This window comes from Ranitomeya variabilis, chromosome 3, assembly GCF_051348905.1.
Source record: "Ranitomeya variabilis isolate aRanVar5 chromosome 3, aRanVar5.hap1, whole genome shotgun sequence".
Classification (NCBI taxonomy): Eukaryota; Metazoa; Chordata; class Amphibia; order Anura; family Dendrobatidae; genus Ranitomeya; species Ranitomeya variabilis.
Genome location: NC_135234.1, coordinates 397,853,937 through 397,870,577, shown reverse-complemented (window position 1 = coordinate 397,870,577; position 16,641 = coordinate 397,853,937). Strand labels below are relative to the sequence as shown.

General features: G+C 45.7%; 1 protein-coding gene across 6 annotated transcripts in view; it reads right to left on the bottom strand.

The window, feature by feature from the left end:
- LOC143816127 (multidrug and toxin extrusion protein 2-like) overlaps positions 1 to 16,641 on the bottom strand; it is a 372,861-nt gene that overhangs the window by 81,798 nt on the left and 274,422 nt on the right. For all 6 annotated transcript variants that reach the window (XM_077296137.1, XM_077296136.1, XM_077296138.1 and 3 more), the window contains one exon: positions 14,951 to 15,026. In XM_077296137.1, the coding sequence (XP_077152252.1) occupies positions 14,951 to 15,026 (76 nt within the window). The remainder of the gene's footprint in view (positions 1 to 14,950; positions 15,027 to 16,641) is intronic.

Genomic DNA, 16,641 nt, shown 5'->3' with positions numbered 1-16,641 from the left:
CTGCTAACAACCTTGCACCTCTCCAGTCCATCCTTAACTCTGCTGCCCGACTAATTCATCTCTCTCCTCGCTACTCCTCCACTTCCCTACTCTGGAAATCTCTTCACTGGCTCCCATTCCCTCAGCGTACCCAGTCCAAATTACTAATACTAACCTACAAAGCCATCCATAACCTGTCTCCTCCATATATCTCTGACCTAATCTCCGGATATCTTCCCTCACGTGATCTCCGGTCCTCCCAAGACCTCTTTCCTCCACACTTATTCGCTCCTCACCCACCCGCCTCCAAGACTTCTCCCGAATATCCCCCATCCTCTGAAATTATTTGCCCCAACACATCCGATAATCAACCACATTCGAATCCTTCAGACGGAACCTGAAAACCCACCTTTTCAGGAAAGCCTACAGCCTGCACTGACCCCGCTGCCTCCTCATCACTACCGAAGCTACCGCCTCACCAACACCGGAGCTCCTGCAACCCTCAGCCTATTGTCTCCTTCCCCACCATCATGTAGAATGTAAGCCCCCAAGGGCAGGGTCCTTGCCCCTCTGTATCAGTCTGCAATTGTTAGTTTGCTTACTGTAAGTGATATCTGTAATTTGTATATAACCCCTTCTCATGTACAGCACCATAGAATCAATGGTGCTATATGAATAATAATAATCATAATAATAATAATAATAATGAATAGCACAAACTCTGAAGAGTCACATACAGGTGGTGGTTCTCACAAAGTTAGAATATCATCAAAAAGTTAATTTATTTCAGTTCTTCAATACAAAAAGTGAAACTTATGTATTATATAGTAATTACAAACAGAGTGATCTATGTCAAGTGTTTATTTCTGATAATGTTAATGATTATAATGATTATGGCTTACAGCCAATGAAAACCCAAAAGTCATTATCTCAGTAAATTAAAATAATTAACAAAAAACACATGCAAAGGCTTCCTAAGCATTTAAAAAGGTCCCTTAGTCTCATTCAGTAGGCTCCACAGTCATGGGGAAGACTGCTGACTTGACCGATGTTCAGATGTCATTGACACACTCCACAAGGAGGGTAAGCCACAAAAGGTCATTGCTAAAGAAGCTGGCTTTTCAGAGTGCTGTATCCAAGCATATTAATGGAAAGTTGAGTGGAAGGAAAAAGTGTGGTAGAAAAAGGTGCACAAGCAAACGGGATAACCACAGCCTTGAAAGGATTGTTAAGACAAGGCCATTCAAAAAATTGGGGGGGAGATTCACAAGGAATAGACTGTTGCTGGAGTCATTGCTTCAAGAGCCACCACACACAGTAAAGGTACCTTCACACGAAACGACTTTGTAACGATATCGCTAGCGATCCGTGACGTTGCAGCATCCTGGTTAGCGATATCGTTTAGTTTGACACGCAGCAGCGATCAGGATCCTGCTGTGATGTCGCTGGTCGCTGAATAAAGTTCAGAACTTTATTTGGTAGTCCGATCGCCGTGTATCGTTGTGTTTGACAGCAAAAGCAACGATACCAGCGATATTTTACACTGGTAACCAGGGTAAACATCGGGTTACTAAGCGCAGGGCCCCGCTTAGTAACCCGATGTTTACCCTGGTTACCAGTGTAAAATGTAAAAAAAAAAAACAGTACATACTTACATTCGCATCCCCCGCCGTCTGCTTCCCACACTGACTGAGCGCCGCAAAGTGAAAGTGAAAGCACAGCACAGCGGTGACGTCACCGCTGTGCCCTGCTACTGCCGGTGCTCAGTCAGTCAGTCAGTGCAGGAAGCGGACGCCGGGGGATGCGAATGTAAGTATGTACTGTTTGTTTTTTTTACATTTTACGCTGGTAACTAGGGTAAACATCGGGTTACTAAGCGCGGCCCTGCGCTTAGCAACCCAATGTTTACCCTGGTTACCCGGGGACCTCGGCATCGTTGGTCGCTGGAGAGCGGTCTGTATGACAGCTCTCCAGCGATCAAACAGCGACGCTGCAGCGATCGGCATCGTTGTCGCTATCGCTGCAGCGTCGTTTCGTGTGAAGGTACCTTAAATGTTGCATTTAATTTGGAAATCAAGATCCCAGAGTCTGGAGGAAGATTAGAGAGACACACTGTCCAAGCTGCTTGAGGTCTAGTGTGAAGTTTCCACAATCAGTGATGGTTTGGGGAGCCATGTCATCTGCTGGTGTCCACTGTGTCCACTTTTATCAAGACCAAAGTCAGTGCAGCCGTCTACCAGGAAATTTTAGAGCACTTCATGCTTCCCTCTGCCGACAAGCTTATTGGTGGTAAAAATTTTATTGTCCAGAAGGACTTGGCACCTATCCACACTGCCAAAAGTACCAGTATCACTGTGCTTGTTTGGCCAACAAACTTGCCTGACCTTTACCCCATAGAGAATCTATGGATCTATGGGGTATTGTCAAGAGGAATATGAGAGATACCAGACCCAACAATGCAGACTAGCTGAAAGCTGCTATAAAACCAACCTGGACTTCCATAATACCTCAGCAGTGCCACAGGCTGATCTCCTCCATGCCACCTCACATTTATGCAGTAATTGATGCAAAAGAAGCCCAAACCAAGTATTGAGTTGCATTTACTGAACATGTATTTCAGTAGGCCAACATTTCTGATTTTAAAATCAATCTAGTGTTAGGCCATGTTCACATTTTGCGGGTTTTACCGCGGATCCGCAGCGTTTCTACAGCTGCGGGTCCGCAGCAGTTTCCATAGCGTTTACATGTAAACCCTATGGGAACCGCAATCCGCTGTGCACATGCTGCGGGAAAAACCGAGCAGAAAAGCAGCGGTTTACGTTCCGCAGCATGTCACTTCTTTGTGCAGAATCGCTGCGATTCTGCACACATAGGAATGTGTCATGGTTCCCAATGGCAAGGGAACGTAAGAAACATATAAGTAACGAACGAGCTCTCGGGTGATGGAAACTCGAGTTGACCGTGAGCTAAATCTACCACACAACTAACAGTAGCCAGGGAGCATACCTACGGCTTCCTATATGCCACGCGCCAGCCGGAGGACTAACTACGCCTGGTAGAGGAAGAAACAGACCTGGCTTACCTCTAGGGAAATACCCCAAAAGATGATAGCAGCCCCCCACATGTAATAACGGTGAATTAAGAGGAAAAGACATACACAGTATGAAAGTAGATTTAGCAAAGAGAGGTCCATTTACTAGATAGCAGAAGGATACAAAAGAGGACTTCACGGTCAACTGAAAACCCTTTCAAAAACCATCCTGAAATTACTTTAAGACTCCTGTGTCAACTGTTGTGAAATTGGATTTTGGGCTCCCCCGGTGGCCACTGGTGGAATTGAACTGGTGTGCATCATCCTCTCTGTTCACCTGTTTCCATCAGGATGTGGGAGTCGCTAATTAGCCTTGCTCCTCTGTCACTTCCATGCCGGTCAACATTGTAATCAGAAGCCTTTCTGTGCATGTTCCTGCTGCTAGACAACTCCCAGCTAAGTTGGACTTAGTCCTTGTTTGTTTTTGCATTTTGTTCCAGTTCACAGCTGTAGTTTCGTTTCTGTGTCTGGAAAGCTCTTGTGATCTGAAATTGCCACTCTGATGTTATGAGTTAATACTAGAGTCTTAAAGTAATTTCAGGATGGTATTTTGATAGGGTTTTCAGCTGACCATGAAAGTGCCCTTTCTGTCTTCCTGCTATCTAGTAAGCGGACCTCAATTTTGCTAAACCTATTTTCATACTACGTTTGTCATTTCATCTAAAATCACCGCCAATATTTGTGGGGGCCTCTGTCTGCCTTTCGGGGAAATTTCTCTAGAGGTGAGCCAGGACTATATTTTCCTCTGCCAGGATTAGTTAGTCCTCCGGCCGGCGCTGGGCGTCTAGGGATAAAACGCAGGCTACGCTACCCGGCTACTGTTAGTTGTGCGGCAGGTTTAGTTCATGGTCAGTTTAGTTTCCATCCTTCCAAGAGCTAGTTCGTATGTTTGCTGGGCTATGTTCTCTTGCCATTGAGAACCATAACAGTTTGACCGGCCTAAAAGGGTTAAATTAATTGACAGAGAAAGGAGAGAAAAGAGAAGTCTGCTGAAGATTTTTTTTTTTTTTTTTCTCAGTTCTGAGTGTGCTTGTAATTGAATCTCTTGCAAGTCTGCCTATATTGCAGCCTTTCTCTCTCTCTCTCCTTCTAATCCTGGAATGGCTTTGTGTTCACCTGTTTAAAATGGATATTCAGAGTTTAGCTGCAGGTTTGAATAATCTCACCACGAAAGTTCAAAACTTACAAGATTTTGTTGTTCATGTTCCTATATCTGAACCTAGAATTCCTTTGCCTGAATTTTTCTCGGGGAATAGATCTTGCTTTCAAAATTTCAAAAATAATTGCAAGTTGTTTTTGTCCCTGAAATCTCGCTCTGCTGGAGATCCTGCTCAGCAGGTCAGGATTGTGATTTCTTTGCTCCGGGGCGACCCTCAGGATTGGGCTTTTGCATTGGCTCCAGGGGATCCTGCGTTGCTCAATGTGGATGCGTTTTTTCTGGCCTTGGGGTTGCTTTATGAGGAACCTCAGTTAGAACTTCAGGCGGAAAAGGCCTTGATGTCCCTATCTCAGGGGCAAGACGAAGCTGAAATATACTGCCAGAAATTCCGTAAATGGGCTGTGCTTACTCAGTGGAATGAGTGCGCCCTGGCGGCGAATTTCAGAGAGGGTCTCTCTGATGCCATTAAGGATGTTATGGTGGGGTTCCCTGTGCCTGCGGGTCTGAATGAGTCCATGACAATGGCTATCCAGATCGATAGGCGTCTGCGGGAGCGCAAACCTGTGCACCATTTGGCGGTGTCTACTGAGAAGACGCCAGAGAATATGCAATGTGATAGAATTCTGTCCAGAAGTGAACGGCAGAATTTTAGACGAAAAAATGGGTTGTGCTTCTATTGCGGTGATTCAACTCATGTTATATCAGCATGCTCTAAGCGTACTAAGAAGCTTGATAAGTCTGTTTCAATTGGCACTTTACAGTCTAAGTTTATTCTATCTGTGACCCTGATTTGTTCTTTATCATCTATTACCGCGGATGCCTATGTCGACTCTGGCGCCGCTTTGAGTCTTATGGATTGGTCCTTTGCCAAACGCTGTGGGTATGATTTGGAGCCTCTTGAAACTCCTATACCCCTGAAGGGGATTGACTCCACCCCATTGGCTAGCAATAAACCACAATACTGGACACAAGTAACTATGCGGATTAATCCGGATCACCAGGAGATTATTCGCTTTCTTGTGCTGTATAACCTACATGATGTGTTGGTGCTTGGATTGCCATGGCTGCAATCTCATAACCCAGTCCTTGACTGGAAAGCTATGTCTGTGTTAAGCTGGGGATGTAAGGGGACGCATGGGGACGTACCTGTGGTTTCCATTTCATCATCTATTCCCTCTGAGATTCCTGAATTCTTGACTGAATATCGTGACGTTTTTGAAGAACCTAAGCTTGGTTCCAGGGCCGGACTGGGACTAAAATTCAGCCCTGGCATTTGAAGTTACACAGGCCCACTTGTCACATGGTGACTGTATAATATCTTTGTACACTTGTAGGCAGGGCCGGTTTTAGGCAAAGTGGGGCCCTAGGCAAAGTTTAAAATGGGTCCCCAAATGCTAACATATTGCACATCACACAGAAGCCTTTCTGTTGTATTTACGTGCGCTGAGTTCAGGCCGCTAAACGAGTTTGATCGACAATACTGAAGTTGTTCAACGCTTGTTTCCCGGCCTCTTTCCACCAGCTGAGGAATAATGATGGGACAGAACGATCACTAATAGATCACTAACAGATCACCATACAGTATCATGTTTTCAGCAGCACATCTACAGTTTACACTGGCAATGTGCTGCTGACAACAAGGCTTTTTGTTCCAGCAAAAACAATCCGAATATGCAGCATTTTACTTGTTTAGTTAAATACACCCCATAGTCCTCCATATATTATAATGTGCTCCATAGTCCTCCATATAGTATAATACACTCCCTATAGTCCTCCATATATTAAAATACACTGCTCAGTCCTCCACATAGTATAATACACTCCTCATAGTCCTCCATATAGCATAATACAATCCTCATAGTCCTCCATATAGCATAATACAATCCTCATAGTGCTCCATATAGTATAATGCACCGCCACAGTCATCCATGTAGTACAATTCACTTCCCATAGTATAATGCACCCCATAGTTCTTCATATAGTATAACGTATTCCCCATAGTCCTCGATACAGTATAATGCAGCCCACATATAGTATAATGCAGCCACCCCAGAGTATAATGCAGCCACCCCAGAGTATAATGCAGCCACCCCAGAGTATAATGCAGCCACCCCAGAGTATAATGCAGCCACCCCACAGAGTATAATGCAGCCACCCCAGAGTATGTAACCCCCATAGAATATAATACAGCCCACCTCCCCATAATATATAATGTAGCCCCCCATAGAATATAATGCAGCCCCCCATAGTATATAACGCAGCCTCCCCCATAGAATATAATATACTCCCCATAGTATATAGCAAAGTCCGCATATTATATAGCACAAACCGCATAGTATACAGCACAGCCTGCATACTATAGCACAGCTCGCGTAGTAGATAACACAGCCCACACAGCAGTATTCAGCACAGACCACACAGTAGTATACAGCACAGCCCACGTAGAAGTATACAGCACAGTCCACACAGTAGTATACAGCACAGCCCACAGAGTAATATATACAGCACAGCCCACAGAGTAATATATACAGCACAGCCCACAAAGTAATATATACAGCACAGCCCACAAAGTAATATATACAGCACAGCCCACAGAGAACTATATACAGCACAGCCCACAGAGAACTATATACAGCACAGCCCACAGAGAACTATATACAGCACAGCCCACAGAGAACTATATAAAGCACAGCCCAGAGTACTATATAAAGCACAGCCCAGAGTACTATATACAGCACAGCCCAGAGAGTACTATATACAGCACAGCCCAGAGAGTACTATATACAGCACAGCCCACAGAGTACTATATACAGCACAGCCCACAGAGTACTATATACAGCACAGCCCACAGAGTACTATACACAGCACAGCCCACAGAGTACTATATACAGCACAGCCCACAGAGTACTATATACAGCACAGCCCACAGAGTACTATATACAGCACAGCCCACAGAGTACTATATACAGCACAGCCCACAGAGAACTATATACAGCACACAGTAGTATACAGCACAGAGCACAGCCCACAGAGAACTATATACAGCCCACAGTGGTATACAGCACAGAGCACAGCCCACAGAGAACTATATACAGCCCACAGTAGTATACAGCACAGAGCACAGCCCACAGAGAACTATATACAGCACAGAGCACAGCCCACAGAGAACTATATACAGCCCACAGTAGCATACAGCACAGAGCACAGCCCACAGATAACTATATACGCCCACAGTAGTATACAGCACAGAGCACAGCCCACAGAGTACTATATACAGCCCACAGTAGTATACAGCACAGAGCACAGCCCAGAGAACTATATATAGCACACAGTAGTATACAGCACAGAGCACAGCCCACAGAGAACTATATACAGCCCACAGTAGTATACAGCACAGAGCACAGCCCACAGAGTACTATATACAGCCCACAGCAGTATACAGCACAGAGCACAGCCCACAGAGAACTACATACAGCCCACAGTAGTATACAGCACAGAGCACAGCCCACAGTAGTATACAGCACAGAGCACAGCCCACAGAGTACTATATACAGCCCACAGTAGTATACAGCACAGAGCACAGCCCACAGAGAACTATATACAGCCCACAGCAGTATACAGCACAGAGCACAGCCCACAGAGAACTATATACAGCCCACAGCAGTATACAGCACAGAGCACAGCCCACAGAGAACTATATACAGCCCACAGTAGTATACAGCACAGAGCACAACCCACAGAGTACTATATATAGCACACAGCCCACGGTAGTATACAGCACAGAGCACAGCCCACAGAGTACTATATATAGCACAGAGCACACAGTAGTATACAGCACAGAGCACAGCCCACAGAGAGCTATATACAGCCCACAGTAGTATACAGCACAGAGCACAGCCCACAGAGAGCTATATACAGCCCACAGCAGTATACAGCACAGAGCACAGCCCAGAGTACTATATACAGCCCACAGTAGTATACAGCACAGAGCACAGCCCACAGAGTACTATATACAGCCCACAGTAGTATACAGCACAGAGCACAGCCCACAGAGAACTATATACAGCCCACAGTAGTATACAGCACAGAGCACAGCCCACAGAGAGCTATATACAGCCCACAGCAGTATACAGCACAGAGCACAGCCCACAGAGAACTATATACAGACCACAGTAGTATACAGCACAGAGCACAGCCCACAGAGAACTATATACAGCCCACAGTAGTATACAGCACAGAGCACAGCCCACAGAGAACTATATACAGCCCACAGCAGTATACAGCACAGAGCACAGCCCACAGAGAACTATATACAGCCCACAGCAGTATACAGCACAGAGCACAGCCCACAGAGAACTATATACAGCCCACAGTAGTATACAGCACAGAGCACAGCCCACAGAGTACTATATATAGCACACAGCCCACGGTAGTATACAGCACAGAGCACAGCCCACAGAGTACTATATACAGCCCACAGAGTACTATATATAGCACAGAGCACACAGTAGTATACAGCACAGAGCACAGCCCACAGAGAGCTATATACAGCCCACAGTAGTATACAGCACAGAGCACAGCCCACAGAGAGCTATATACAGCCCACAGCAGTATACAGCACAGAGAACAGCCCACAGAGAACTATATACAGCCCACAGTAGTATACAGCACAGAGCACAGCCCACAGAGTACTATATATAGCACACAGCCCACGGTAGTATACAGCACAGAGCACAGCCCACAGAGTACTATATATAGCACAGAGCACACAGTAGTATACAGCACAGAGCACAGCCCACAGAGAGCTATATACAGCCCACAGCAGTATACAGCACAGCCCACAGAGAGCTATATACAGCCCACAGTAGTATACAGCACAGAGCACAGCCCACAGAGAGCTATATACAGCCCACAGCAGTATACAGCACAGAGCACAGCCCACAGAGAACTATATACAGCCCACAGCAGTATACAGCACAGCCCACAGAGAGCTATATACAGCCCACAGTAGTATACAACACAGAGCACAGCCCACAGAGAGCTATATACAGCCCACAGCAGTATACAGCACAGAGCACAGCCCACAGAGAACTATATACAGCCCACAGCAGTATACAGCACAGAGCACAGCCCACAGAGAACTATATACAGCCCACAGCAGTATACAGCACAGAGCACAGCCCACAGAGAACTATATACAGCCCACAGTAGTATACAGCACAGAGCACAGCCCACAGAGTACTATATATAGCACACAGCCCACGGTAGTATACAGCACAGAGCACAGCCCACAGAGAACTATATACAGCCCACATCTCTTCTCTTCCTCCCCTCCCCTCCTCCGAGAATGGCCCCACAGTCCAGAAAAAAAAAAAAACTCTCCTCACCTCTCCTCGTGCCCAGCGTTGCTTCCTGGTTCCTGCTCCTGTCTCAGCAGCTGCAGTCTGCCCGGGACACAGCAGGTGCGCGATGATATGACATCATCGCGCACCCGCAGTGTCAGAGGCAGAGCGGGGAATGATGGGAGAGGAGCGTCTGTGGACGCTCTCTCCTCCATCATTGCATTCAACTGTACCGGCGTCTATACGCCGGTATAGTTGAATGCGACGGCGGGGGCGGCGGATTGAGCGGCCCACCACTGGCACCGGCCCTTCTGGCATTTGCCAGAAGTGCCCTATGGCCAGTCCGGCCCTGCTTGGTTCATTACCTCCGCACCGGGAGTGCGATTGTGCCATAGATTTGATTCCGGGTAGTAAATACCCTAAGGGTCGTATATTTAATCTGTCTGTGCCTGAACATGCTGCTATGCGAGAATATATAAAGGAGTCCTTGGAAAAGGGACATATTCGTCCTTCGTCATCTCCCTTAGGAGCCGGTTTTTTCTTTGTGGCTAAGAAAGATGGCTCTTTGAGGCCGTGCATTGATTATCGGCTTTTGAATAAAATCACGGTTAAATATCAATATCCGTTGCCACTGCTGACTGATTTGTTTGCTCGCATAAAGGGGGCCAAGTGGTTCTCTAAGATAGATCTTCTTGGGGCGTATAATTTGGTGCGAATTAAGCAGGGGGATGAGTGGAAAACCGCATTTAATACGCCCGAGGGCCACTTTGAGTATTTGGTGATGCCTTTTGGTCTTTCAAATGCCCCTTCAGTCTTTCAGTCCTTTATGCATGACATTTTCCGTGATTATTTGGATAAATTTATGATTGTGTATCTGGATGATATTTTGATTTTTTCGGATGACTGGGACTCTCATGTCCAGCAGGTCAGGAGGGTTTTTCAGGTTTTGCGGTCTAATTCCTTGTGTGTGAAGGGTTCTAAGTGCGTTTTTGGGGTTCAAAAGATTTCCTTTTTGGGATATATTTTTTCCCCCTCTTCCATCGAGATGGATCCTGTCAAGGTTCAGGCTATTTGTGATTGGACGCAACCCTCTTCTCTTAAGAGTCTTCAGAAATTTTTGGGCTTTGCTAACTTTTATCGTCGATTTATTGCTGGTTTTTCTGATGTTGTTAAACCATTGACTGATTTGACTAAGAAGGGTGCTGATGTTGCTGATTGGTCTCCTGCTGCTGTGGAGGCCTTTCGGGAGCTTAAGCGCCGCTTTTCTTCCGCCCCTGTGTTGCGTCAGCCTGATGTTGCTCTTCCTTTTCAGGTTGAGGTCGACGCTTCTGAAATCGGCGCTGGGGCGGTTTTGTCGCAGAGAAGTTCCGATTGCTCCGTGATGAGACCTTGTGCTTTTTTCTCGCGTAAATTTTCGCCCGCCGAGCGGAATTATGATGTTGGGAATCGGGAGCTTTTGGCCATGAAGTGGGCTTTTGAGGAGTGGCGTCATTGGCTTGAGGGGGCTAGACATCAGGTGGTGGTATTGACTGACCACAAAAATCTAATTTATCTTGAGTCCGCCAGACGCCTGAATCCTAGACAGGCGCGCTGGTCGTTGTTTTTCTCTCGGTTTAATTTTGTGGTGTCCTACCTGCCGGGTTCTAAGAATGTTAAGGCGGATGCCCTTTCTAGGAGTTTTGAGCCTGACTCCCCTGGTAATTCTGAACCTACAGGTATCCTTAAGGATGGAGTGATATTGTCTGCCGTTTCTCCAGACCTGCGGCGGGCCTTGCAGGAGTTTCAGGCGGATAGACCTGATCGTTGCCCACCTGGTAGACTGTTTGTTCCTGATGATTGGACCAGTAAAGTCATTTCTGAGGTTCATTCTTCTGCGTTGGCAGGTCATCCTGGAATCTTTGGTACCAGGGATTTGGTGGCAAGGTCCTTCTGGTGGCCTTCCCTGTCTCGAGATGTGCGAGGCTTCGTGCAGTCTTGTGACGTTTGTGCTCGGGCCAAGCCTTGTTGTTCTCGGGCTAGTGGATTGTTGTTGCCCTTGCCTATCCCGAAGAGGCCCTGGACGCACATCTCGATGGATTTTATTTCGGATCTTCCTGTTTCTCAGAAGATGTCTGTCATCTGGGTGGTGTGTGATCGTTTCTCTAAGATGGTCCATTTGGTTCCCCTGCCTAAGTTGCCTTCTTCTTCCGAGTTGGTTCCTCTGTTTTTTCAAAATGTGGTCCGTTTGCATGGTATTCCGGAGAATATCGTTTCTGACAGAGGTACCCAATTCGTGTCTAGATTTTGGCGAGCATTCTGTGCTAGGATGGGCATAGATTTGTCTTTCTCGTCTGCTTTCCATCCTCAGACTAATGGCCAGACCGAGCGGACGAATCAGACCTTGGAGACATATTTGAGGTGTTTTGTGTCTGCAGATCAGGATGATTGGGTTGCTTTTTTGCCTTTAGCGGAGTTTGCCCTCAATAATCGGGCCAGTTCTGCCACCTTGGTGTCTCCCTTTTTCTGTAATTCGGGGTTTCATCCTCGATTTTCTTCTGGTCAGGTGGAATCTTCGGATTGTCCTGGAGTGGATACTGTGGTGGAGAGGTTGCATCAGATTTGGGGGCAGGTAGTGGACAATTTGAAGTTGTCCCAGGGGAAGACTCAGCTTTTTGCCAACCGCCGGCGTCGGGTTGGTCCTCGGCTTTGTGTTGGGGACTTGGTGTGGTTGTCTTCTCGTTTTGTCCCTATGAGGGTTTCTTCTCCCAAGTTTAAGCCTCGGTTCATCGGCCCGTACAAGATATTGGAGATTCTTAACCCTGTGTCCTTCCGTTTGGACCTCCCTGCATCTTTTTCTATTCATAATGTTTTTCATCGGTCATTATTGCGCAGGTATGAGGTACCGGTTGTGCCTTCCGTTGAGCCTCCTGCTCCGGTGTTGGTTGAGGGCGAGTTGGAGTACGTTGTGGAAAAAATCTTGGACTCCCGTGTTTCCAGACGGAAACTCCAGTATCTGGTCAAATGGAAGGGATACGGTCAGGAGGATAATTCTTGGGTGACTGCCTCTGATGTTCATGCCTCCGATTTGGTCCGTGCCTTTCATAGGGCTCATCCTGATCGCCCTGGTGGTTCTGGTGAGGGTTCGGTGCCCCCTCCTTGAGGGGGGGGTACTGTTGTGAAATTGGATTTTGGGCTCCCCCGGTGGCCACTGGTGGAATTGAACTGGTGTGCATCATCCTCTCTGTTCACCTGTTTCCATCAGGATGTGGGAGTCGCTATTTAGCCTTGCTCCTCTGTCACTTCCATGCCGGTCAACATTGTAATCAGAAGCCTTTCTGTGCATGTTCCTGCTGCTAGACAACTCCCAGCTAAGTTGGACTTAGTCCTTGTTTGTTTTTGCATTTTGTTCCAGTTCACAGCTGTAGTTTCGTTTCTGTGTCTGGAAAGCTCTTGTGATCTGAAATTGCCACTCTGATGTTATGAGTTAATACTAGAGTCTTAAAGTAATTTCAGGATGGTATTTTGATAGGGTTTTCAGCTGACCATGAAAGTGCCCTTTCTGTCTTCCTGCTATCTAGTAAGCGGACCTCAATTTTGCTAAACCTATTTTCATACTACGTTTGTCATTTCATCTAAAATCACCGCCAATATTTGTGGGGGCCTCTGTCTTCCTTTCGGGGAAATTTCTCTAGAGGTGAGCCAGGACTATATTTTCCTCTGCCAGGATTAGTTAGTCCTCCGGCCGGCGCTGGGCGTCTAGGGATAAAACGCAGGCTACGCTACCCGGCTACTGTTAGTTGTGCGGCAGGTTTAGTTCATGGTCAGTTTAGTTTCCATCCTTCCAAGAGCTAGTTCGTATGTTTGCTGGGCTATGTTCTCTTGCCATTGAGAACCATAACAGTCAACTCATGACACAGGAGTGGCAATTTCAGCCCGCAAGAGCTTCCAGCTACAGAGAATTACAAAAACTGCAAACTGGACAAAAGGTACAAAACAAAAGGACAAAGTCCACTTAGCTGATCAGCAGACTAGTAGCAGGAACATGCAACCGAAGGCTCTGGTTACAATGATGACCGGCAAGGAAATGACTGGAGAGCAAGGCTAAATAGGAAACTCCCAAACACTGATGGAAGCAGGTGAACAGAAGCAGCAAAGTGCAAACAAGTCACCAGTACCACCAGCAACCACCAGGGGAGCCCAAAAAGCGGATACACAACAGGAATGCATTGATCCGCTAACTTCCCACATGGGGCTGTGCCCACGATGCGGGAAGTAAGCGGATAATGTGCAGATGGTACCCGGGGTGAAGGAGAGGAGACTCTCCTCCAGGCCCTGGGAACCATATTTGTGTAAAAAAAAAAAATAAATAAAATAAAAAAATAATGATATACTCACCTCTCAGCGCTGCACGCGGCCGTCCGGTCGCAGGGTTGCTGTGCGAGCGGGACCTGCGGTGACATCGCGGTCACATGACCGTGATGTCGTGGTCACATGACCGTGACGTCACGAAGGTCCTTCTCGCACAGCATCTTTGGAACCGGACCGCCGCGTGCAGCGCCGAGGAGAACGGGACGTCAGAGGGTGAGTATAAACCATTTTTTATTATTTTTAACATTACTATTGATGCTGCATATTGCTGCATATGCAGCATCAATAGTATAGGAGTAAACCCGCAGCGGAAACCGCAAAACAAACCGCGATAAATCTGCAGGGATAACCACAGCGGTTTTGCCCTGCAGATTTATCAAATCCGCTGCGGGAGAACCCGCAGAGGACCCCGCAAAGTGTGCACATAGCCTTATAAAGTATTCTAATTTACTGAGATAATGACTTTAAGGTTTTCATTGTCTGTAAGCCGTAATCATCAACATTAACAGAAATAAACACTTGAAATAGATGACTGTGTTTGCAATGACTCTATTTAATATATTAGTTTCAATTTTTGCATTGAAGAACTGAAATAAATTAACTTTTTGATGATATTCTAATTTTGTGAAAAGCACTTGTATTTATGCACAATGGGACACAGAAATAATGCAATAGATAAGACAACAGTTGCGGCTGTAAATATTGGAACAGTTCATAGATAATGAACCCATCCACCCAGATTCCCTAGCAACCAGGCAACCCCCACATGTACTTATGCTGGCTAACAGATGTAAATCATTCAGCTGCAGCAAGAAAAACTAAATCTCCGAGCACTAAAAAATACTCGGAGGATCCCCGAGCGTGCTCGAGAAATCTCGAGTAACGAGTATATTCGCTCATCACTAATTGACACCTGTTCAGCCTTTTGGTGACACTCCTAGTTTTGGCAAACAAATACTGATGAAATATTGATAAAAAATACTGATATATGAATGAGGCCTAAGTTTTACATTTCTTTCTAGTTTTACCCACCTTTCTGTTGTAAAAACATAGCCAATTACATTCTTCAGTGCCACAAAAGTACACCCAGTCGTCAAACCAGATAATCCTGAGGAATAAAAAAACAGAAAAATATAAAGCTATCGTATAACATTTTCCCATTACATAGCAAACTTTAAAGGATGAATTTAAAATCATAAAAGTAAACATAAAATTATTTGCTCATGTTAATACGTTTATTGTCAAGACCTTGTATATATTGATTTCCCACAAATAAAATCCTATGGCTTGACCATAGGCCTTGGGGACCTGGTCTGCAGTGTGACAATTCTAACCCCTTTGGCAGCACCATTGCTGGCTTTATTTATGTGTGTGTGTATGGTAGAATATTTTTATATGTACATAATATACATCAGCCATAACAATTAAACTACCCACCTTATATTGTGTTGATTCTTCTCATTATCTCTTAGTAGCTCTCACACAGATATTAAGATATCTTCTGGAATCTGGCACCAATATGGTAGCTTCAGATCCTTTAAGTCCTGTATATTGCAAGGTAGGAAGATAGGACCTCCATGGATAGAACTTTTTCCAGCACATCCCAGAGATGCTCAATTAGGTCAAAGTCACACTAAACGTATGAAAAATCGGTCCGAGTCTCCCTGCCGAGAGTCGCACGAGTGTAATACGAATGTCATGCGAGTACAATCCGATTTTTTTCACAACTAGCATCTGATTTACATCCGAATGCAGTGTGATTGCTATCCGATTGCAATGCGGTTTTAACATGAGCCTTTACATACAGCAATTTTCATCTGCACATCGTTTTCAAAGGAGATATTATTCAAAATACACACATATAATAGAATAAAAGCCGGCAATTCATGTGCTGGGTACAGTATAATCACAGCGTGACAGGCTTGAATAGAATATATAGAATAGATATACAGTACAGACCAAAAGTTTGAACACACCTTCTCATTCAAAGATTTTTCTGTGTTTTCATGACTATGAAAAATGTACATTCACACTGAAGGCATCAAAACTATGAATTAACACATGTGGAATTATATACTTAACAAAAAAGTGTGAAACAACTGAAAATATGTCTTATATTCTAGGTTCTTCAAAAGTAGCCACCTTTTGCTTTGGACTGCTTTGCACACTCTTGGCATTCTCTTGATGAGCGTCAAGAGGTAGTCACCAGGAATGGTCTTCCAACAATCTTGCAGGAGTTCCCAGAGATGCTTAGCACTTGTTGGCCCTTTTGCCTTCACTCTGCGGTCCAGTTCACCCCAAACCATCTCGATTGGGTTCAGGTCTGGTGACTGTGGAGGCCAGGTCATCTGGCGTAGCACCCCATCACTCTACTTCTTGGTCAAATAGCCCTTACACAGCATGGAGGTGTGTTTGGGGTCATTGTCCGGTTGAAAATAAATGATAGTCCAACTAAACGCAAACCGGATGGAATAGCATGTTGCTGCAAAATGCTGTGGTAGCCATGCTGGTTCAGTATGCCTTCAATTTTGAATAAATACCCAACAGTGTCACCAGCAAAACTCCCTCACACCATCACACCTCCTCCTCCATGCTTCACGGTCGGAACCAGGCATGTAGAGTCCATCCGTTCACCTTTTCTGCGTCGCACAAAGACGCGGTGGTTGGAACCAAAGATCTCAAATTTGGACTCATCAGACCAAAGCACATATTTCCACTGGTCT